At 39.1% G+C, this 25484-nt stretch overlaps 1 protein-coding gene and 1 pseudogene across 8 annotated transcripts in view; one reads left to right on the forward strand and one right to left on the reverse strand.

The window, feature by feature from the left end:
- The window catches only part of LRCH1 (leucine rich repeats and calponin homology domain containing 1), a 189535-nt gene that overhangs the window by 81378 nt on the left and 82673 nt on the right, over nucleotides 1-25484 (forward strand). For all 7 annotated transcript variants that reach the window (XM_084879336.1, XM_084879340.1, XM_084879338.1 and 4 more), the window contains exon 2: nucleotides 1198-1342. In XM_084879336.1, coding sequence (XP_084735462.1) covers nucleotides 1198-1342 — 145 coding nt within the window. The remainder of the gene's footprint in view (nucleotides 1-1197; nucleotides 1343-25484) is intronic.
- Nucleotides 3891-15878, reverse strand: LOC311618601 (small ribosomal subunit protein eS8-like; annotated as a pseudogene). The gene is made up of 2 exons: nucleotides 15837-15878; nucleotides 3891-4481 (listed from the first exon to the last, which is right to left on the reverse strand). The product of its transcript is annotated as a small ribosomal subunit protein eS8-like (transcript).

Below are 25484 nucleotides of genomic sequence, written 5' to 3' on the forward strand. Positions count from 1 at the left end.
TCAATGATTCTCTCTCATCATTTATGTTTCTTTCTCCTTTCCTCTCTGAAATCAATAAAAATATATTTTTTAAAAAGAAATATTTGGCCGAAGCCAGTTTGGCTCAGTGGATAGAGCGTCTGCCTGTGAACTGAAATGTCCCAGGTTCAATTCTGGTCAAGGGCATGTACCTTGGTTGCGGGCACATCCCCAGTGGGGGGTGTGCGAGAGGCAGCTGATCGATGATTCTCTCTCATCGATGTTTCTAACTCTCTATCCCTCTCTTCCTCTCTGTAAAAAATCAATAAAATATATTTTTTAAAAAAAGAAATATTTGTTTACCATCTACTATATGTTTGCTTGGGGAAGATATAAGAGTCATATTTTGAGAGAAAACACATGTTATAAATGCAAAATTGAATTGAAGAAATTAAGTGTGGTAGTTATATGTATTCCGATATATTAAAGGATACAGTTTTACATTTAACTTTGAAATAATTTTTAGATAGAGTGAAAAGTAAATATTGATTCAGTTACCCTTTCTGGGTTAAATTTACAAATTAATATAGAGAGCTAAAACTATTTCAGTAGTATTTTTGTTTTATCATATATATTGGGTTAATCTACACTAACAAAACAGAAACATGCAAATTAACCACCACTCCGCTACACTCACCAGCCAATCAGAGCAAATATGCAAATCAACCCACCAAATATGGCAGTTAATTTGCATACACAGATGGAGTGAGGAGTGAAGACTGAAGACAGCATAGGAGGAAGAGGGAGGGAAAGCGGAAAACAAGGCAGCTGCGGGAGGGAAAACACAGTGGGGGGCAGCGGCTGCAGGAGGGAAAGCTCGGGCTAGGGGGCAGAGGCAGTGGGAGGAAAAGTGCAGGGTGGTGGGTGGAGGGAAAACACGGGGGAGTAGTGTCTGCTGGAGGGAAAGTGTGGGGTGTGGGACAGAGGTGGCAGGGAAAGCGAGGGGGGACGGGAGGGGTGGCGGTGGTGGGAGGGAAGCCTGCCAGAAGCCCTGTTCTTGCAGGAATCTTCCTGCAATGGGCTTCTAGTATGCTAATAAATGGAGATCATAAAATCATATAATGTTGATCTCAGTGTAAGTTATAATGATTATTTTAAGAAAAAGGTATGAAAGTTGATAAGATTGTGTTAGATAATGTTGAAGGTGTATTGACAAAATATTCTTTTCTTTTCTCTTAGATTTATCTAAAAACAGACTGGTTGAAGTTCCAATGGAATTGTGCCACTTTGTATCACTGGAAATCCTTAATCTATATCATAATTGTATCAGAGTCATTCCTGAGGCCATCGTTAATCTGCAGATGCTGACTTACTTAAACTTGAGGTAGGTTAACTATAAAGGTTGTAGTAAAATTCAAGTGAAAATATGCTTTTATTTTTATCAAGTTTTTTTCTCTTTCCAATTGCTGATCACCTTTTGAAGTAAATCATACAAAGATCATTTAAGAACTATCATCTATAATACATTTGTAGTGTCATTAATACTGTTTTTGGTCCTAGACTTTTCTAAATGTCAATATGACAAGACATTTTTGCTTATTAAAAATAATTTATATGGCATGATTTCTACTCTTTTGCCAGGACTGATCAGCAGACTCTAAGTGATGGATGTATGATTTCTATGACACAGGTTCACTGTGAAAGAGCAAGCTAAGGGTCTGCCTGGCTAAAGGAACCAGACAGCCTCAGTTACCTGCCTCTTTAGGCTTTTATTGTAACAGCAGTCTGAGATAAACTTTATCTTTTAGCAGGATCAGTAATCTTGGGGAACACGTGTCTGCAGTGCTCTTTAAGCAATGACACCTAAAGACTAAGCAGGAAGATTCTGGTAAATACCCAGGGACTCAGACTTGTTCAGAAAAGTAAAGGCAGGGTCTGCCACCTTCAGCAAGGTCCCTCTAAGGCCCTGACCTTGTGCATATTTCTCCCTACAGACTTTACAACCAAGTCTCCTGTGCTCCCCCACACTTTTTGTCCCTTTTAAAAATGTTTTTTTGATTTTAGAAAGATGGGAAAGGTGAGGAAGAGAGAAACGTCTGTGAGAGAGAAACATCGATTGGCAGCCTCCTGCATGCCCCCCACCGGGAACTGAGCACAACCCGGACATATGCCCTCAAACTGGTGGCCTCTTGGTGCATTGGATGACGTTCAATCACTGTGTCACACTGCCCAGGATACTTTTTGTCTCTTTAGTGCTTGGAATGTTGTTGGCATATTGTCTTCAGGTATTGATGTAGATTTTGGAGAAGGAAGATGAAAGGAAGTTAAAAAAAAAAAAAAGAACATGAGATTTAGGACATATTGGGGCCTTGATGGTCTTTGAGAATTCTTTGGTGCCATTGTATTTGCTACCTAGTGTCACTGAGCTTGTACACTTAACGGTCATCTGAGAAAGTTCAGAAGGAACAGTGAGCAAATCCAGCAAGACAGAAAGTTTGCTGTCTTTATAGACCATTAAGTTAGTTCATTGTTTCCTGAGAATGGATCAGTGGTCTGTATTGACTCTCTAATTATGGACAATAAAGTGTAACATATTAATGTCTTTGAATAGACCTTAAGTTAAGAAAAGCAGCTATTTTAAGGCATAGGTTTTAGACTTTGCTGCTGTGAGTGTCAACTGTCCTAGCTACATTTTGGCTCCTTGTCTTCTAAATCCTTGACTCACATTTGGAATGTTAAGAGAGAGGGGGGAGCTCTTTTATCAAACCTACCTGTACTCTAAAAACAAGATTCCAAAGTTCAAGCCTGAGCATAGCTTTCACTCCATTGGTGTCAGTTGCATTATCTTGATATGCAAAAGGCAGCACCTGATTAGCAAGGTTCGTGCTGTGTAACAAATATGCAAAGCTTAAAATGCAAAACTCCCAATGAACCAGGTATTGCATTAAATTATGATAGATAATGTCAGTTAATTTTTAGTGGGATTTTTTTTGGCTCTTTTGCGGGGGAGAGTTGACCACTGAGAATTAGGGGTCTTCTGTTGCTCTGCTTTCTTTGCAGTCCCCTTTGTTGTTCTTTTTTTCCCCATTGACCTCCCCCTTCACACCACACCCACCCCTCTCAGATCTTCACCAACTATTTTCTGTGTCTGTGGGTTATGCATATATGCATTAAATTCCCTCATTAATCTCTCCCCATCCACCCTGCCTTCCCTCTGAAATATGGCAATCTGATCTATGCTTAGTGTCTCTGAATCTTGCATGAATTTCGTGCACAGGGCCTCTAGTAGAAAATAATAAAATAGGCCAAGACCGGTTTGGCTCAATGGATAGAGCGTCGGCTTGGGGACTGAAGAGTCCCCGGTTCGATTCCGGTCAAGGGCATGTACCTTGGATGCGGGCATATCCCCAGTAGGGGGAATGCAAGAGGCAGCTGATGGATGACTCTCTCTCATCGATGTTTCTAACTCTCTATCTCTCTCCCTTCCTCTCTGTACAAAATCAATAAAAATATATATTTAAAAAAAAAAAGAAAATAATAAACTAGGTGCTCAAGTTCCACCATTCCAATTTAACAATGTGATATTATTTAGTGCTTTTAAAACATACATAAATGTTGTCACACTGCACATAACCATTTGCAATAATTTTGACTTAATAGATATTAATGTCATTTTTTTCAAATCTCCCACCTTCCCATTCACACCATTGGTCCTGGGATATTTATATTATCACACATACACACAAGGCATCAACTATTCTAATAGCAACTTCCCAGTAGTTATTTGCTTTTTCAGAAATTTGGAGTTTATTTTATTGTCACCAGTTGTTTTGGTTTATTTGTGTGTGTGTGTGTGTGTTTTTGTTGTTTTTTTTTTTTTTTTTTAGAATAAACATCTTCGTTACATGTGCTAAGATAGGAGGGAAGAGGATTTATTTGCCTTTCTGGGCCTTGATTTTCCTCAATAGAACTCCAGGTCTTTGCCCTCTAACACATATCCATCTGCTTGGACATGTTGGCCTGGTCTTGGAGCAATGCTTGCAAGAAGCTTTCCCTGCTGGAACTGCTCCTCTGGAAGACTGCTGATTTTGGCATCCTTTTTTCTTTCAGCAGATTTCTTCTGAATTTTCTTTGAACATCTTTTGTTTAAAATCTCTTCCTCCTCAGGAGACAGCTTGACCCCCTTCTTGTAGCACAAGGGCAGTGCCTAGTGGGACTCATACCACTGTAGGTATAGTGTGCTGTCAATGAGCACAGTGCAGTTCTTTTCTTGGGGCTTGGTACGGACCAGTTCATTATTGGATGCATCGTAGACCAGATCAATAATCCTTGTTTTTCAAGTAGTACTCTTGAGCCCCAGATGTTTGCCTACATCCAGTGTTAAGGTTTGATACTTCTTGTTACCACCCCACATACGGACTGTGTGTATGGGCAAGGGCCAGTCTTAGTGTTGGCAGCAGGGTGTCTCAGGTCACATTTTTGTTTCCTATGGTGGGCTTTCTCTTGCTTCTGGTTTTACGGTGCTTGTGAAATTGGAAATTTGGACTGGAAACACACAGTGTGTCTCTGAGCAGGATGGTTTCCAGGAGTCAAAGAATGAAACTATGGGCAAAAGATGGTATAGCAAAGGTGGAAATTTATTGAGAAACATGCACATATTCCTACATGGGGAGGGGGAAAGAGTTTTACTGAGTTCCTTTTTCCACAGTTTATAAAGGCTGCAGGTTGTTTTTGTGCCTCAATATCCCCTCTGATTGGTCAATATCCCCCTTTGATTTGGTCACTATAGCAACTCCTGAGCTCAAGTCTCACATGAAGTAGGTGAGGTTTCCTCCTTCTCCATTATTGTTCTACTAGAGACCTGGTGCACGAAATTTGTGCATAGGGGTAGGGAGTCTCCCTCAGCCCAACCTGCACCCTTTCCAATCTGGGACCCCTCTCATAATCCAGGACTGCTGGCTTCCAGCCACTCGCCTGCCTGATTGTCCCTAACCGCTTCTGCCTTCCAGCCTAATCACCCCTAACCACTTCCCTGCCTGCCTGATTGATGCTCCCCTGCTGGCCCAATTGCCCCCTCTGCCCTCCCCTGCAGTCCTGGTCACCCCTCAGCTGCCCTCGCCTGCTGACCATCTTGCACCCACATGTGTGTTAGAGTGATGATCAATTTGTGTATTACCTCTTTATTATATAATATTCTCTCTGGGCTTTCTTCCTCCCTCTGTTTTGTAAATGTGTACCTTTTGCTACCCCCAGATCCCTTATCTTATGAAAATGTAACTTCTTTGGCTCCTAGCTCCCTTGTTTTATGGAAATGTACCCTTTTCATCTCTGTAGCCCTGTGTTTTCCATGGACCCCTTAATTCCTAAAATTTCCAAACCTGCCTATTTCACCTCTAAAAACTCCTTTCACTTGTACCAGTTATCCTCCAAAATGCCCATGATTCGGCACTGGCTGGAAAGAGTCTGCCTCCAGTTTTTATTAAATCAACGTTATCAAGTATAACTTGTACCCAGTCTTTTTTGTAGATTATGGACCACTAATTTTTGTATAATCAAATAAAGCTAATTTTACTTTAAAGTAGGTATAAAATTGTCAGGTCTGAGTGTAAATATGTATCATTATTTAAATGAAAGACGTGGTCTCTTCCTCTCACCCTTTCAATGAAATCAAATGTCAGATACAGGCAAGATTCTGCCCTTAATCTCACCCATCTTCTTCCTTTGCCAAATGTAAATGCTATCCTGTAGTTGGTGTGTGTTATTCCCAAATATATTTTGTACTTTTTCCACATAGTATGTATATTTCCATAAATAATATGTGCTATTGTTTAGTGCTTTAAAAACAATATTAGTATCACATTGTACATATGGTTTGCAATAATTTCACTTAACATGTTTTTTATGCCCCCAACTTTATATTTTAAATTTCAAAAGCCTAGACTTTTATTTATTTACTAGAGACCTGGTACATGAAAATTCATGCACTGTGGAGGTGAGGGCGCAATAATGGTTAACATAGCATGATTAATATTTCCCGTAACCAAAGCTAGTCTCCAATATTCTATTTTTGCCCCTAACAAACAGACTTTAAAGCAAGGTTCAGTGTGCTTCCTCTGCAGAGACAGCACCACTGCTATGGGAGGCGGGGTCTGACCATGGGGGGCCGCTCAGGCCTGCCTCCACCTGGGTCTGGAGTTGTAGGTGGCCCAGCTGAGGGGGCCCAACAGCGACAGGCTGTGGGCTCTGGGTGCCCTGGGGGTGCTGACAGGTTGTCACTGGTGTGCTATTGCTTTGGGCAACCCTGGCAGGGATTGATAGGGGTTGGGGGGAAGGTCAAGAGTTGGAGGTGTGGGTTGTGGCTACCCCTGAGGCTGGGTCTTCTCCCCATCAGGTCAGCCTCCCTGTCCCCTCAGGGATGCAGGGGGATTGGAAGAGCTCCCTGTGGTCGCTTCAAATTCCTTCTTTGCAGTCCAGGTTCCTCTCAGGCGCTCTCCTCAGATCCTGGGAACTTGGCTCCCGCCATCCCTGTCCCAATGGGCTTTCCACGGCCGTCAGGCGGCTGCCGGGTGCCCTGCTGTGGGCAGCACGCCCTGGGGCAGGAAGTGGGGGTGTGGGGGGCAGCTCCAGAGAAGTTTAGCAAACCCCCGTCCGCCTCAGGATTTGGCTGTGGGCTGTGGGCCACGGGGGCGTCTCCCTGGGAGGAAGAAATCATGTGAGAACCAGAGTCCTGCCTGGAGGCCCCACAGCCCAGCCTGCCCTGCTGAATGGTGGTGATGTGATGTCCCGGATAATTTGCATAGTCCTCTGTTATTGTATAGGATTACTGGAAAATACTATTGGCATCTAATTAAATTGCAAGTTTTCTAAGATGTTGAGTAGTGTCATCCACTTGATATGTGGGTGGTCTGTGTGAGTTCTTGTCCTCACACTGCCACCCACTCCCAGCCACCCGGCAACTGGTGACCAGGAGGAGTTTAGAACGTTGTGCTGTGACCTCCACAACAACCAACATTGACATGGTAGCCTTTTCATGTCTTTTCTCTCCTCATGAAAATCCAATCAACAGAATATAATATATTTCTTCTTCAGTTTGGTGAAGAGGCATGATATGATGGACTTATGTTGACTTTTGGCCTTTGAAGGAGGGACTGCTAGTCCATTTATTTGAAAAAAGAAGCAAAGATGCTGCAAACACACTGCCTTGTAAAAGAACTTCTGAGTTGCCTTCCATCAGTTTATTGTCTATGATAGTTATAAGTGGGAGAATATGTCCAAGAAAGCTTATTTCTAGATAGTATGTAAGCAAATCATGACATTGTCACTAACATATAGTAGGGAAATATATATAAATTTCAGAAAATTAAAGAAATACTGTACATTACTTTTGAGCACACACTAATCAAAGACAACACATTCTTAAACAGCTTGAACAAATAGGCAAATTAATAAAATTTTAGATATAAGTACTTGAAAACATTTTCTTTTCTGAAGTACTTATATGAAGTACTCATATTTCTATTAAATAGGAATAAAAATTGTTAGATGAAATAGTGAGGAGAACCTGCTTTTCAAACTTTCATAGATTTCATATTTCTATACTTAAAATTAAACATGGTCTCACTATATTAATTTTTTTTGTCTTTTTAAATAAATCACATGTAAAAATTGCTAATTTTGTATATTTCAAAGTAGGAGAAATGCAATATGGGAAACATTTACCATTGAGTGTACCCTCTGGGATATATTGGGTATGCCAGCAGAGCAAAGACATGAATATTTGATGCTGATGGAGATAATGATAGCAACAGAGATGATGGTGGTGGTGCTATGTCACTGCCTACCCAACTTCTTGGCTGAGAGGCTCTCTCAGGGATTTTATCTTTTGTGCCAAATGGTTGCTCGGTGTCAGGAATCCAATTCCTCTCTTAGACTAGATATGGGCTTAATTAGCACATGTAAAAAAAATACATTCAGTGCAGTTAAAAACACATTTTCTACATTTTTTTTCACATGATCGGAATATCATATTTGTGGAAACATCAATTTATTGTTGTTTATGTAGCCTGTGCTTGAAGGATCTTTGCTTTTTGGTGTTTGCTACATGAGGTTATGTTAGTTTATGTGCCATTGTGTCTTTTCCTGTTACAAAGTGTCTTAAACCAAGAAATGTGGCCAAGAACAATAAAAGTGATTAAGCAAGACTTATTCCTATAGAGGAACAAACATTTTGAGCCTGAATTACACAGGAAAGCCTCTCAAAGTTTAAAATCTATTTCAAGACATGAAGAGGTTGCTGTTGATGAAACTCATGGAAAAAAAAATGTACCTTAGGAAAACAGACTAACTCGGGGTAGCAAAACTCTTGGCAACCTCAGGGATGTTGTGATTATAAAAATAGGGACCTTTGCTTTAAAGTTTTATCTCAGAGACATTCGGGAATAGAAGGTGCCAACAAATGAAAGTTCTTTACAGCCTTGATCATGTTGCTTCCAGAACTCTCAGTGACTGACTTTCCTTTCCCAGAGTGAAATACTAGTTCATGGCCAGGAGCTGGTTTATTGATTAGAACCCCTTATCTCTCTGAGACATTGCCCATAAAGAAGAGAACAGGTTTTTTTGTTTTATTTTGTTTTGTTTTTTTAACAAAATGCTATCACACCATAAAAAGGAATCTGTTTTGGCTGCTTTTTCAGAAGCTTGGCATCCTTTTTGGCTGCTAAACAATGTGCAGAAAGACCCAACTTCCTGATGGCTGTGCAACCTGTATCTCCACATTCCTGTGGGAGTGGTCATTCTGAGAAATAATCTTTAATCCTTAGAATGTAGCTCTCTATTTGAGGGATTGAAAGAAGCATCCTGTAAACTAGAGTTGTGGTAGATAGTACAAATTTTATATTTTTTGTTGTGAATGAAAATTATTTTTCATTGTTCCTAAGAATGTCTCCTTGCACTGACATTTCTGAGAAAAGTTTCAACTATAAGATAGCATTTATTCTTTCTGTAAACTGATAAAATTGATGATGTCTTCCTAACATGGAAAAGGTGAGGAATTTTGTTTAATTCAAGACAAACTTGTAAATTCTACATCTTTTAATGAAGATCTTATCTTATTCCAAGGGAAAATGAGAATACTTTATATATTTTATGACTTTTGGTAGCTAGTTTTTCTTGTAAAATGACAGATCAACAGGAGGACACTAAAATTCAAGGTATTTGGAAGTACTATCTTAAAATTTGAAAATATTTTTGTCCAGTATTATTAGAGTTAGCAGTGGCCATCAGGTATGATTTAAGCATTGCCTTTTCTCCTGTGCTTCAGGGCATTTGTTTTTAAGGTGGAACCTTATCAGATCCCATTTCTTTTAATATAGCCTGTACATGGCAAGGCTTTCAAAGAGTTTTTTTCCATTATATACATCACCTGATTACAGATATTGTTTTAGATCAGTGTTGTTTTGAAAACACACACACACACACACACACACACACACACACACACACAAAAGGGACATTATGGTTTTGATAGCTAGATCACAGTTTTTAGTTCTGCTTCAGATCTTAGTAGAGTTTTTGAGATCTTTGTGCTGCAGATTCGCTTTCTTAAAATGGGATGAAGACATACTCCTAATTTATTGTTTAGTTTTTTCTTGTTTATTGTAATTCTCAAAGTTTTTTCTGCAAGCCCAAAATGAACAACCTGCAAATTAAATTTATTTTTCTAACAAACAAAAACCTTTTGAAACATTGCCATTATATGAATAATGAACTTCTTATATTTCCTCTACAGCATTGTAGTTTACCAAGTTCATAACAAGTACTGTACATAACAAGAGGGAAAGAAAGATAAAAAAGAATTTAGATATGTGTGGGAATTTGAAATAATCTAGTTATATTTTTGTTTATATCTGCTCTGATCTTTTTTATTTGCTTCTACTCACTTTAGGTTTTATTGTTTTCTAGTTTCTTAAGTATGAATTTAGATTGTTTATTTGAGCTTTTTCTTGTTTCTTGAGGTAGGCCTGTAATGCTGTGACTTTCCCTCATAGGGCTGCTTTCTCTGTGTCACATAGATTTTGGGTGGTTGTGCTCTCATTTTCATTTGTTTCAATGTATGTTTTGATTTCTTCCTTGATCTCGTTATCATCCCATTTATTGTTTAATAACATGTTATTTGGTCTTCATGTCTTTGTGTGTTTTCCAGTTTTCTTCTTGTGATTTTTAGTTTTTTATCATATGGTTAGAAAAGATGCTTGATATGATTTCACTCTTCTTAATTTATTGAGAATTTTTAGTGTACTATCCTATGGTCTCTCCTAGGAAATGTTCCATGTACCTTTGAAAAGGATGTATATTTTGCTGCTTTAGGGTAAAATGCTCTGATGGTATCCATTAAATCCATCTGGTAAAATGTGTCATTTATGGCTACCCTTTCCTTGTTGATTTTCTGTCTGAATGGTTAATCCAATGCGGTTAGTGGGTTATTAAATTCTCTACTGTGAGTATATTACTTTCAATCTCTCCCTTTGTGTACATCAAGATTTGCTTTATTTGTTTAGGCGCTCCTTTTTTTTGGGCATAAATGTTTACAATGATTATATCACCTTGTTGGATTGCTCCCTTTATCATTATGTAGTGTTCTTCTTTATCTCCTACTATAGACTTTGTTTTAAAGTCAATATTATCTGATATAAGTATTGCTACGCCAGATGTTTTTTCATTTCCATGAAATATCTTTTCCATCCCTTTACTTTTATTCTATGTGTATTTTGCACTCTGAGGTCTGCCTCTTGAAGAAAGTGTATATAGGGATCTTGTTTTCTTTATTTCTTTCTTTTTTTAATTCTTTATTATTGAAAGTATTACATGTGTCCCCTTTTCCCCCCATTGTCTTCTTCCAGCCTGCCCTCGCCCCCAGCCCAGGCCTTCACCCCCTATTATCTGTGCCCATTGGTTTTGCTTATATGCATACAAGTTCTTTGGTTGATCTCTTACCCCCGCCACCACACCTCCCTACCCATCATCCCCTGCTTTCCCTCTGAGGTTTAATGGTCTGTTTGATGCTCCTCTGTCTCCGGATCTATTTTTGTTCATCAGTTCATGTTATTCATTATATCTTACAAATGAGTGAGATCATGTGATACTTATCTTTCTCTGACTGGATTATTTCACTTAACAAAATGCTCTCCAGGTCCCTCCAAGCTGTTGTAAATGGTAAGAGTTCTTTCCTTTATACAGCAGCATAGTATTCCATTGTGTAGATGTGCCACCATTTTATAATTCATTCATCTGCTGATGGGCATTTAGGCTGTTTCCAAATCTTAGGTATTGTAAATTGTGTTGCTATGAACATAGGGGTGCACACATTCTTTCTGATTGGTGTTTCTGATTTCTTGGGGTATATTTCTAACAAGTGGGATTATTGGGTCAAATGGGAGTTGCACTTTTAATTTTTTTGAGGAAACTCCATGCTCTTTTCCACAGAGGCTGCACCAGTCTGCATTGCCACCACCAAGGTATGACTGGTTTCCTTTTCTCCACATACTTGCTAGCATTTGTCATTTGGATCTTGTTTTCTTATCCATTAGGCTACCCTATGTCTATTGATTGGAACATTTAAACCATTTACATTTAAAGTGATTATTGGTAGGTAGGTATTTATTGTCATTTTATTCTTTTTAACTATTTTCCTGTGTTTCCCCCACTCCCTTTTCTTCTTAAAGAAGATTATTTAACATTTCCTATAATAGTGGTTTTTGTGGTAAGCTCTTTGTTTCTCCTTCAATTGTAAATGTTGGCCTAGCAGGGTAAACTAGTCTTGGTTATATAGGTCTTTGCTTTTCATCACTTTCAAAATTTTATTCAAATCCCCTCTGAATTAAAATGTTTCTGTTAAAAAAATCAGTTGACAGTTTTATGGAAACTTTCTTTTAGGTAGTCAAGTATCTTTCTCTTGCTGCTTTTAAGATTCTCTCTTTGTCTTTAAACATTGCTTTTTTAATTATGATGTGTTTTTGCTATGTGCCTCTTTGGATTCATCTTGTTTGGACTTGTGTGTGTTTTTCCTTTGCCAGGGGTTAGTTGAAGTTTTCAAGCATTATTTCTTCAAACTGTTTCTCCATCCTTTACTGTCTTTCTTCTGCTTGGATGTCAATGTTGTTACACTTCATGCTGTGCCAAAATTCCCTTAAACTATCCTCAGTTAAGTATTTTTTTTTTTTTTTTTTTACTTTTTGCTGCTCTTACTGTGTGTTTTCTGCTACCTTGTCTTCCAAATCACTAATTTTTCATCCTCTGTTTCATCTAACCTACTGTTTATTCCTTCTTGTGTATGTTTCATTTCAGATATTGTATTTTTAATTTCTGATTGGTTCTTTTTAATGGTTTGCATATCCTTTTACCTGTTGTGTAGTTTTCCCTAAGCCGCTTGAGCATCCTTATAACCTTTTTTGTTTTTAAACTCTATATCTGATATATTGATTCCCTCTATTTTATTTAGCTAATTTTCCATAAATTTCTTCTGTTCTTTCATTTGGGGTATGTTTCTATGTCTCTCCATTTTGGCTGTCTCTTTATGTTTGTTTCTACATATTAGGTAGATTTGCTATGACTCCGAGTCTTGGTAGCGTGGCCTTATGTAGTAGGTACCTTCTGGAATCGGTGTCACAGTCTTCTTGACCACCTGAGCTGGGTGCTCCAGTAATGTTCCTTGTATGTGTTTTGTTAGCTCTCCTCTTGTACTTTGTTCATGGTGTTGACTCTCAAGATTACTAATTGTGAAAATCAACCCAGATCAGTGTTCAAGCTGCTGTGAAGGTGCTGATCACAGGGAATTCACCTCAAGAGGGTCTTATGCCTGATGAGATCTCCCTTTTGATGTACTGATTGTGAAATCAGTTGGATTCTTCTTTTATATTGTCTGAAGCTGACCCCTGGGTATATTTATCCTGGGGCCTCTTGGAAGGGACTCTGGTGCAGACACTGTGACTGGCCTTGGGCAACCTGTTACAGCTACAAAGCCATCCACAGTTTGTGGCTGCCTTTCCTGGGACTGGTGTGTGCTGGGAGGACCAATCTATGCATCAAGTCTTTTTTTTTTTTTTTTTTTTTTATCAGCTTTGGGTCTAGGGGCAGGTCAGCAAAATTCCCACAGCACCCGAGATCTGCCCCTGCCAGTCTCCATCTGCTGGCAGCCTGTTCAGCTGAGTCACTGAAAGGGACTGCGTGATACTCAAGTTGCATGAGTAAGGTTTCAGTTAGTCACCAGGTAGGGGCAAGTGGTATTCATCAGCTAGGCTCAAACTCGGTGCCAGTGTTGGGTTTGAGACCACCCAGCAAATGTCTGAGGATATACTACATCTAGTTGCCACCTGCTGGGTGCTCACACCTTTGTGGTGGGTCAGAATCTCTGAGAGTTGTCAGGGTAAGGCAAGCAGAGTTTATCAGGCTCAAACATATCAAGATTTGGCTGTGTGAAGGGAAAACTTTGCACCCTCTGGCTTGCTAGGGAACATTGGTCCTTGTCCTTGAGCCATACAACTCATTCTGTCCAGATTTTGCCGGGAGTTTGATTTCAGCAGGGAAGGGCACCTGGAGTCAGGAGGATAGGATTTGTGGATCTCATGATGGGAAGGTGCCAGTCATGCTTGCGGGAAGGTGGAGGGAGTAGCCCCTACCCCAGAGCCACACCATTCAGTTTGTCTCAGATTCTTCCATACCTCAGTAGAGCACAGCCACCAGGAGTTGGGAGGGTAGGCCACTGAGAGCTGGAAAGGTGGGCTTAGTGGATCTCCTGTGGGGGAGTGGCACCACTGGTCAAATTTATGGGAAAATGGGGGGGATGATCCTTGACCCAAAGCCACACAACTCAGTCACTGGTACCCTTGTGTCTTCTAGTACCACCATACCCTGGCCCAGGCAGCTGGCTTTTCCGCAGGGTGCAAGCTTTGCAGGATTGGGCAACACGGAATCTAGAGGGTAGGGCTATTGCATTCCCGCACCTGATGCCCTGTGGAAATGAGTGCTACACCCAAGAATGATGGAGTCCATAGTGTAGGAAATGTTCTCAGCACAGGAATTCTAATGGTTGGCCCTTCTCTTTCTCCCCAGCCAGAACCACAAATCCCAGTCAATCCTCAAATGGCTCTAGTCTGCTTTACCCTCCACCACAGCCCCGGGTACAATGAAATCCTTTTGCATTGGCCCTTTCAGAGAGCACCTGTGTCTCTAACAGATTCCTGTCCCTCCCTGGTGGACAGAATGCCTGCTGCTTTTCACAGCCAGATCTTATTTGGGTGTTTCTTCCTGGTTCTGGTGCTCTGGGCTGAGGAGTCCAGTTTGGGCTTGAGATCCTGTGCTCCTCCTGGGGGATCATTGCAGCTAAGATATTCCTCTGGAATCCCAGCCACCGCCTGTGGGAGCGAGGCCAGACCTTTTCACATCCCCACCATCCCACCATTCTCCCTGTGGCTTCTTCTGTAACCCTTGCTTATAAGATTTCTATTCAGTGGGTCTTCAGTTGTTTATTCAGGCTGATTTCTCTGTATTTTATTGTAATTCCAGTTTGGTTGTAGCAGGAAGTAATTGTAACATCCACCTACTCCATTGCCATCTTTGATTCTCTCTTAATGTGTCATTTTAAGACGAAGTTACAGGCCAAGAATTTTGAGGCCAAATTCAAAATTGCATGTCTTCCTGGTAAATTTTAGGTTTTGTCATTGTGTGGTGGTTCTCTGTATCCCTAAAGTGCTTTAAAAAAAATTTTTTTTTTTATTGTTCAGATTATTACAGATGTTCCTCTCTCCCTCCCCCGCATAGCTCCCCTCCACCTGGTTCCCACCCCATCCCATGCTCTCGTGTCCCCCTCCCCCCAACTGTCCTCGTCCATTGACATAAGACTTTAAAATACTTTTCTTGACATATTTTATATAAAATTAGTACTTATACCTTAGCTTTCTTTTACCCTCATATATCTTTTTCCATTCCTTTATTTTCAACCTCTCTAAAGTTTTAGCTATGTCTCCTAGGAAAATATAGATAAATTATTTTAAAAAGCAATCTGATTGTTTTTATCTTATGATATGTGAATTTAAGCCATTTATATTTGTTAGAATCGCTTGTATATGTGAATTTATATTTTCCTTCATATTTTGTGTTTTATTTATCAAGGTTCTTTGTGGGTTTTTTTCCTGCCCTTTCCTACCTTCTATGGAATATTCTGAATTTTTATTCTAATTTTCCTCTTCCTTTGTTTAATCATTTTTTTTTATACTTTTAGTACAGAAGTTACTTATAAGTTGTTAATATGAATATTTGACTTACAAAAGTCTAAAGTTCCGTAGGTAAAAAATATCTCTCTTATCCTCCCAAAATAATATCTTTTATAGAAAGCTTAAACTGTAAGCTCCTCTCTTCAAACTTAGACTATATTTTTATTCTATATTTTAGGTCCTTGCTTTTAGTCAACTGATTATTAGTAGTAACTCATTTTTTCATCTCACTCATTTTAGAGTCTACTTTCCTTTTATAACATGCATTTTTAAGAAGTTCATTCAGTGAAGGTCTGTTTGTGGTAAATACAGTCATTTTCTGAAATGTCTTAATTCCCCACCCCCATTATTGAAAGAAGTTTTAAATTATTAGTATAAAGTTCAAGGTTACATCAATATAAAGTTTTAAGTTGGCAATTATTTCTATTATATTTAAAGACATGTTTTCTGGTTTCTGTTTTGCTACAGAGAAATTCTTTGCTAGTCTAAATGTTTTAGGTTTGCAGAAAAATCTTCCATGTTTTTTCTTTTTCTTTTTTCCCATAACTTCTCTTTGTCTTTGATACTTTTGAACTTTATGTATTATATATACATTATATTAATTTGACTTACCTTGTTATAAATGCATTTTCCTTCCTGAGTCTGAAGATTCATGGCTCTCATCAACTAGAGAAAAATTTTAGTCATTATCTTTTTTAATATTGCTTTGTCCTCCATTTCTCTATTATTTCTATCTTCTTTGGGTATTCCCTGTTAGTTATATGTTGAACATCTGATTTTATCTTTCACATTTCTTATAAACTCCTTTATAGTTTTTATTATATTTCTTTACATTTGGAGTGGCCTTCAAGCACAAGAATGCCTTTAAACTTATTGAGAGTGAAAGTTCAGTAATTCTTTGAATGCAAAAACTTGTGGTGCTGTCTGATTTCTTAATTGAAAAGACTCTTTGTGAGTGGATATATGGCACAAGAATTTGTAGCACTACACATTTTAACTTATCAATGAAATATTATGCACTTTCTAATTCCTATAATAATATACTTTGTTCATTGACTAAAAAAACTTTCACTTGATACTAAATTTCTGTGAGTTTTAGTTATTTGATTGCAAAAGTGGATGAGAACTAGTTTTAAAGCCTGGACCTGGAGTTTGTGAAAATTTGACTTCATAATTTTCAATCCTTTCTTTGTTGAATTCTGCCTTTTTGGTCTTGTTAGCATCCTGCAATCATACTTCCCTTAAATTAAAGGCCACATGGAATTGGAGCTTTAAGCAAGTGGGTTTTGACTGCAGTCTGGGGCATAATAGCCAAGCCCGGGCTTCACTTTAGTTCTCTTGGTGCTCTTATTTGCTTATTAGTGACAATTACAGTAACTGGGCGAATGTAAAAAAGTTTTTATAAGAGTTGCTTTTGAGAAAAAAAAGAGACAGTATTAGCTTTTTTAGTTTCCCAAAATCCAGATCTAAATATATCACTTCATTTACAAAAATAATAAAAAATGCTGCAGTGGCTGGGAAGTTACAGAATATGATGTTAAAAATATTACCCTCCTTCTGAAAGGAATGCTTGTGCTCAGGGAGGGGAAATATTGATAAAATAATGCAGCCAAGAATTTCAAATAGCACTTGTTCAGGGAAAAATATATTAGGTGTTTAGGATACAAAAGGTATGGTAGTCACAAGAGCAGTTTATTCTGGAAGGCATTTTTTTTTTTTTTTTGTCTCCTCCCATTTCTTAGAACACCTTTATATTCTCTAGACCAGATGGATTATCAGGACAGATAGAATGATAAACTTTCTTTGAAGGGTGAGGTCCAAATTATCAGAAGGTTTGGTAACTTTTAGAGGTGGGTCATATGGAACTATGTTATCTATTAATCTCTGTTCATGAATAGTGTATAACTGATCTGAAGAAAACTTACCCACCAGACTCCATAGGAGTACATAGTCAGTACACTGTCATTACTCCAAAATATAATCTGTAGAAAAGTATTCTCTGGTAGATGCTTTTAGAAAAGTTTGGGTATTGTGCTAATCAATATTGTGACTCTCCAAGCAACACATAGCTCTTCTCTTTTTTTTGGTACTACCTAATACTGTGCCTTAAAATAGTGTTTTTTAGAATACCAGTTTGTAAACACTAACAAGAATGTGTATCACTCAAAGTATCCTCCAGAACTTATGTCTAAAAAAAAGATGAGGCCCTAACCAGTTTGGCATCGATCTGAGGACTGGAAGGTTCCAGGTTCGATTCCGGTCAAGGGCATGTACCTTGGTTGTGGGCACATCCCCCGTAGCAGGTGTGCAGGAGGCAGTTGATTGATGTTTCTCTTTAATCAATGTTTCTCTCTATCCCTCTCCCTTCCTCTCTCTAAAAAAAAAAAAAAAAAAAAAAAAAAAAAAAAAAAAAAAAAAAAAAAATCAATAAAATATATTTTAAAAAAAATTAAAAAAGATGAGGTTAAAAAGTATGTATCTTCATATGTCATATTCAGAGGCCAAATAATTTGTATGTACTGAATGTATTCAAAGATAAGCTTAACTAGAAGTAGAAAAGAGAAAGGCCCTGGAAATACTCTAGCATAAAGTGTGTTTTATAGAGCTGTCATTCAGACTGACTTATTTTTTATTTAGCATCTTTTAAATATACACAAATATTCATTTGTTTCTGCTGATTACAATATGTAATTTATTTCAAGAAAAAATTTAGTACTGAAAAGTACAAAAAAATATTTTAATCTCTCACCAGTAGTCAGATTTAACATTTGTTAATTTTTTATGACATTTGTTCAAGGTTTTTTTTTTTCTCTTCCCAGCTTCTTTCTTTATAGGATTGAAGTTTTCTTTGAGCACGTGGGAGGATTTTTTCAGAGTTTCTGAAAAAAATCTTATTGGCTTTTTGGTTACATGTTTTCCTGCTCACTCTTTTGCCTGTATCTGTTTCTTCTCTATTCCAGTGCCTGGATGTTCTTTCTATTCCTGCACCTTAATGCTGAATTCCCCAACGCTCAACCTTTGACCCTTAAATACTCTCATGCAGACCTCATGTCTAATGTGTCTCAGATATATTCTCATTTCTTTGATTCATTTGAGCACTAATTCTCATTTTCCCAATTGCCTAAAATTTAATTTCTCTTGAATACCTATTAACTCCTCAAAATTCAACATGTGCTAAGTTCATTTTCTTCTTTCTCAAATGAGCATATGTTGGATCCTTGTTCCTGCCCATGTTCATACTGTTTTTGGCCAATACCCCAATTTGGAGTCTCATAAATGATTTTTGACCCCTTTATATAACTCAATCATTGTACTACTAATTTAGTGTTTCATTGCCTTCTGTTTGGAATTCAGTGCCCTCCTACTAGTTTCTTTACTTTTTATTCTAAAGTAAATGAGAGGAGGATGGGTTGTGTTGAGGGAAGATCACAGACTTTGATCTGAAGCCTGAACCACCTGGTTTCAAATTTTAACACAGAGTAACTCAAAACTAGGCAACTTGGAGCAAGTTATTTAAATTCTCTGAACAATGTCAAGTTTTGTGGCTGAAAAGTAGGTTTAATGTTTACATTACAGGATTGCTGTGAATATAAATAAAATAATTATCTTAAGTGTTTAGCACAGTGCCTTATCTATACTAATAAAAGGATACTGTGCTAATTAGACCAAATAGAATGGACATCTTCCAGAAGTCCATCTGGACAAAGCAATGATGGCGGGGCTGAGGCAGAAGTGGTAAGGGGCAATCAGGTCGGCAGGGGAGAGCAGTTAGGGGTGATCAGGTAGCCAGGCAGAGAGGTTAGGGGTGATCAGGCATGAAGGGGAGCAGTTAGGGGCATCAGGCAGGCAGACAGAGTGGTTAAAGGTGATCAGGCAGGCAGGTGAGTAGTTAGGAGCCAGCAGTCCCAGATTGCAAGAGGGATGTCCTATGGGATCGGGCCTAAACTGGCAGTTGGACATCCCCTGAAGGGTCCCAGATTGGAGAGGGTGCAGGCTGGGCTGAGGGGGAAACCCCCCCCCCCCCACCTGTGCACAAATTTTGTGCACCGGTCTCTTCTAGACTATATACATATAAAAGGCTAAGTGACTGACTGTCCGTCTGTCCAACAGTCTGACTGACCAGTCAGTACATATGACATGCACTGGCAATTTAAAAGTTAACATTGACTCACTCATGTGCGATACATATTAAGCTCTCAGATTAGATATTATTGAAATCCCCCTTGAAATGACTTGTAATGGATCTATTGAAGCTACCTTTGGAAATAATATATCTATAGATAACATTAAAAACATATCTAAATGTGTGATTATTTGTCCTAAAAATGAGCATGGTCATAAATTAAATGAAGAAATTTTGTATATATTTGATGAAGATTTTCACACCTATTTGAGTGATGATTCCATCAATTCAATAGATGATACCAAAAAGGAAAATTTTTCCATCAGATTTCTTAACAATATTACTCCTTCGGGAATACCATAAATTAAAATTGAAAGTAGGTGCAATCATCATGCTACAGAGAAATCTTAATAGTAAATGGGATCTTTGTAATGGTACTAGATTTATTATCAAAAGATTTCGACCTAACATAATCAAAGCTGAAGTATTAGCAGGATCTGTGGAAGGAGAGGTTGTTCTGATTCCAAGAATTGATTTGTTCCCATCTGACACTGGCCTCCCATTTAAATTAGTTCAAAAACAGTTTCCTGTGATGCCAGCATTTTCAATGACAATTAATAAATCACAAGGACAAACTCTAGACAGAGTAGGAATATTCTTACCTGAATCTGTTTCGGACGTGGTCAGTTATATGTTGCTTTTTCTTGAGTTCAAAGAGCGAGTGATGTTAAAGTTAAAGTTGAAGTTAAAGTTGTAAATACTTCATCACAAGGGGAATTAGTCAAGCATTTTGAAAGTGTTTTTACTCTTAATGTGGTGTACAGGGAGATATTAGAATAAGTTTAATCAATTTATCAGCCATTGTTTTTGCCAATGTTGTTCTTATGTCATGTTTTTTTCTTATTTTTATATCATGTCTATGTTGTTATTGCTTATTAATCAATTTACATATTATTTTCATATATATTTTACTAATTTTCTTTCATCTCTGACACTACTATTATAGAGAAAGGGCAAATAGTGATATTAAAATATTTCTTCTAATTAATTTCCTTTCAATGTGCATGAATCCATGCACTGAGCCACTAGTATATAATAACTACCCAAGAAATGTTTGTTGAATCAAGTTTTGTGGTATGTCATAGGAATTATAATATGAGCTAAGAGAAACAGTGGCAAAGGTCTGGTATTTGAGTAAAGTAAGTGGATTTAAAAAATATTTTTATTGATTTCTGAGAGGAAGGGAGAGGGAGAGAGATAGAGAAAGATATCAATGATGAGAGAGAATCATTGATTGGCTGCTTCTTGCACGCCCCCTACTGGGGATCAAGCCCGCTACCTGGGCATGTGCCCTTGACCAGAATCGAACCCAGGACCCTTGTTTGTCTTTGGAAACCAAATAGTAAATGGAGGTGGTGATCCTTAGATATGCATGGTTTCCCGAGAACTGATAGGATCCTGGAATTAGAGATGATGGATAAAAAAAAAGTCATCCATGTGGTTATATGTTGTAATTAGAGGTCCAGTGTACAAAAATTCGTGCACTCGGAGGGTGTGGGGAGGATCCCTCAGCCCAGCCTGCACCCTCTTGCAGCCCAGGAGCCCTTCGGGAATGTCCTACCAACAATTTAGGCCCGATCCCAGGTGGGCCTATGCTGCAGTCTGGCCTCCCTCTGCAGGAGGTGACTGGCAGGCCAATTGGAGGATGGTGCTGCCCCCAAATCGCTGTCCCCTCCCTCTGCCCGCTGGGACCCGTCTTGGCTGGCCTGGCACCGCCCGCTCACTAGCCCCACCTCCCACCTACCTGTCATCCCACTGTTCAGTCAATTTGCATATTAGGCTTTTATTATATAAGACATGGGGCCCAGTGCATGGATTCATACACCCATGGTCCTGGAGTGCAAGGGGGCACTTTGTGCATGTCATAACTACTGGCTGGTCAGCCAGTTGCTTAGGCTTTTATATATATAGACTAGAGGCCTGGTGCATGAAATTTGTGCATGGGGGGAGGAGGGTCCCTCAGTCCGGCCATACCCTCTCCAATCCAGGACCCCTTGGCTCATAACCACTTGCCTGCTTATTAGCTTGATTGCCACCTAACTTCTCCCCTGCCAGCCTGATGTCCCCCAATTACCCTCCCCTCACAGCCTGTGACCCCCAACTATCCTCCCCAGTTGGCTTCATGGCCCCCAACTGACCTTTCCTGCCAGCTAGATGGCCCCTAACTGCTTTCCCCTGCCAGCCAGATGGCCCCCAACTGTCCTACCAGCTGGCCTCAGGGCCCCTAACTGCCTCTGCCTTGGCCCCCACAATTTTGGCTTTGTCTGGAAAGAAGTCGGATGGTAGGAAGATGTCCGGTCTCCTAGTCTAATTAACATATTACCTTTTTTATCAGTATAGAGGTTGGTTCTCCACATTGGAAATAGCAACAAGGTTTGTTTTAGACTAAAAATGTATAGCCTGATTCTCCTCAGTATGCCTTAGAATAATGATCTTTATTTTTAATTTATATGTTTTCAATAAGTGAAATATGAAATCATATTCTAAAAGTGGCTGAAATTTCAAGAATTAGGAAATAAAAACCACTAAAATGTAGCTAAGCACACATATGCTCTTTTTGGTTACCCACCTAATAGTTGGTTGGCAACATTAATGAATGGTTGGGCTTGGTTTAATCTTTATATATGGATTTAGTATTGACTAAATTACTTTTGTATTCATAACCTCATGTGTCACGTTAGGAAGGTATTATTCCTGTGTTTATATGGACGACAAAGCCAGAGAGGTTAAACTTAGTCATACAGATGACTTGTGGCGAAGATGAGATTTGAAACCAGGTCTTTTAATTCCCCTGTTGGTGACCTTTCTACCAAGGGAATTAAAGTGAATTTGTTATAGAAATCACCCTATAAATTATTTTCTGTTGAGTGAGTTCCATGCTTCATTATTTTTAAAAATATATATTTTATTGATTTTTTACAAACAGGAAGGGAGAGGGATAGAGAGTTAGAAACATTCGTGAGATAGAAACATCGATCAGCTGCTTCCTGCACGCCCCCTACTGGGAATGTGCCCACAACCAAAGTACATGCCCTTGACCGGAATCGAACTCGGGACCTTTCAGTCCACAGGCTGACACTCTATCCACTGAGCCAAACCAGTTTTGGCCCATGTTTCATTATTAAGTGAATACATATACATACAAAAAAGGGATATACAGGTTCACGGTCTGGTGTGGTCAGTTGGTTGGTCATTGTCCCGTGCACCAAGGTGTCAGTGGTTTGATTCCCAGTCAGGGCACATGCCCAACTTGTGGATTGAGTCCCTTGTTAGGGTGCATGCAGGAGGCAACCAATTGATGTTTCTCTCTCCCTCTCTCTTATTCTCTCTCAAAAAATCAATAAAAATATTTTTAAAAAGAATGTCCAGGGATAGGCAAAAGAAGGGTTATAGTTGCGAGTTTATTTTTGTATAATAATTAATTATTAGTTATTGTATTTATCATTATTATTAACCTACTTTTGTTCACTCCTATAGTCCAGTAGAATAAAAAATACATATAATGCCCTGATAATAAAGTCACATGTAACAATATAGCATGTCTTCATCATTACATATTTTAAAGGAAATAATTTTTTAATAAATTGTCAAATACTAAGTTTGAAACAATAATAAGTGCCATATTAATAAGTGCTATAATCAAAATACACTAAAATAAGATTCTGCCAAAGTAAAACCATAAATAAATGACTTGGTTTGTGAATTTCTTAATTTAAGAATTAGGTTAAGTGATACTTGAAACCAAGAGTAATTTAGGCTATCAAAATTGTTCATACTATGTTGTGCTGCCTTATTCCATCTCATAATTAGTAAATAGACAAATCTGTTGGAGAGTCATTCAACTTAGAAAGAGGGGAGACAAGCATTAACAGTAACCATGGGAAAAGCCCACTGCCTGCCTTCCTCCCCTCATTGCTCCCTGGCCACCCTCCATGCAGATGGCCAGGGAGACTGATGGGATGCTGGATGAGCTTGGCTCTTTGATGGCAGGAAGTTTCATGCCACCATGACTGGATCTATAATTTCTACTACTGAGTGAGTGGCCCCTTTCCCCCACTGATTTACTCTTGTTAATTTTTTATTTTGTTTTCAGATGTGGCTCACAGGCTAGATTTGAAGGTAAATGTTACTTTATCAGACACTAAATGGCCTTATTTTTAAAAATTCTTTCCTCAAAGGGCTATTTATAGGGTTCAGGCCCCCAGGAGACCAGTGGGAGGGGAGAAGAGTGGATTTCAGCCTGAGGCACTTATGTGCTTGAGAAAAATGCCAGATGAGTGGTTTCAAAATGCCAGATGATGTGGGTAGATGATTAAAGAGAGCAATTTCTCCTCTCCTTTATAAATACCTGCTAGAGAGCTAATGGGATTTGTGTGCATGTGTATTTCCTTTTTCTATTGGGGAAATTAAAAGTAATACTGGAACATCCTGTGATAAAATATGGAGGTAGAGGCTGAGGGAACAGATAGATGCAGTAGAAGAAATGTGCCCTACGTCTGTGACATGTATTCTGATCGAAGACTTGGCATGTTATTGGTATACTGGTGATTAAATATAGGAGTGTGTGGGGCATAAATAAATACCTATCTCTTCAGCAACTTTTGGCATAAATAGCACTCTTTCCTATCAAATAAACTAACTGCTTTCACAAGCTTAAATTTTACTTTATTTTCAATTAGTACTGACCTGGAAGAATTCCAAGTATTTCAAATACTCATGCTTCTGAATAAACAGAGCCTTCATTGAATTACTTAAATAGTAAGATAAATGCCTCTCCAATTCAAAATCTGTTAATTTGATTAGATGCCTGCATTAAGGTAGTGAGATTGGGAATAGTTTAAATCTGAGTTTCCAAGATAAGAAACAAAGATAAGATCTCAACTGTAATCATTGATTCTGTGGAAAATAGGAATGCAGAATTTTTTGAGCATACTTATCTTTGTTCCCAATATTGTCTCTTGAAAAGGAAGCTTAGTATAGCTCAAATAATAAAATTATCTTGTTAACATTTTAATTTACCAATCCTCATTTTATGAAATTACATATTATTGAGTATTTTATAACCACAAATTACATCCCAAATTACTTACTTGCCACCTTTTGATAAATTGAGGTCTCTTTTCAGGAGGTAGCGTCTTTGAAGACAGTTCTCCCAGCAGGCACCGGGAAGCAGGGCCTCTCCTCCTCCACCCAGAAGAGCCCATTGGCTCCTGTGGGGGAGACAGGGTGCAGGAGGGGTTGGAGAGGACAGACGAATAGGCCAGCAGTCCCAGACTCTCCTGTCACTGTACCCAGAGATCAGGAGAAAGGGCCAGGGTGAGCCCGTCACCCTCATTCTCGCCGGTCATCCTAACCAGGAGGGAGCGAAGAGTCCGCTGGTCCTTCTAGTGCCAGGAACACCCGCCCCAAACCCAAAAGGGCCCTCAAGCTCCTCTCCTCTGCCGGACCCTCATAGAGAAAGTTCTCTCTCCTTCTTAGGTTCCTTTCTAGAAATAACTTTCTTTTTGGGTCTGAGCAGTAGAGAGAAGATGTGGCCGTATCTTTTCTTGCTAAAACCTCATTACCTGGGCATTGGGGACCAGGAGCAGGAGAGATGTCAGGGTGTTACAACAGAGTACCCATATTAGGAAGGTTCTTTCAAGAGAACAGCACCTGTTTTGTTATGAGCCCAGTAGCTAGAGGCACCCTTTGGCTAACCAGATCCCTGTGCTCTCATATGGTATGGGGGAATGAGAGAATAAAACCTTTACACATACAGAAAAGGGCCCAGATCATAAATGTGCATCTAAATGAATTTCCACAAAAGAAGCATCCATATAACCAGTATCCAGATGAAGTTTATCTTTTTATAATGATAGTAGAGGCCCTGTGCACGAAATTTGCGCAAGAGCAGGGCCCCTCAGCCTGGCTGGTGATCAGGGCCAATCTGTGGGACAACTGGCGAGGCAATCAGGGGGACCCCTGCTGGCACCCACCTTGGCTGGACTGGCGCTGCCTGCCCACTGGCCCTGTTCCCCCTCTCCACGCCTCACCCCCTGCTACCACTGCCATTCACCTCCCTCTGTGGGGCGATTGCA

Source organism: Pipistrellus hanaki (genome assembly GCF_964339955.1).
Source record: "Pipistrellus hanaki genome assembly, chromosome: 3".
In the NCBI taxonomy this organism is placed as follows: Eukaryota; Metazoa; Chordata; class Mammalia; order Chiroptera; family Vespertilionidae; genus Pipistrellus; species Pipistrellus hanaki.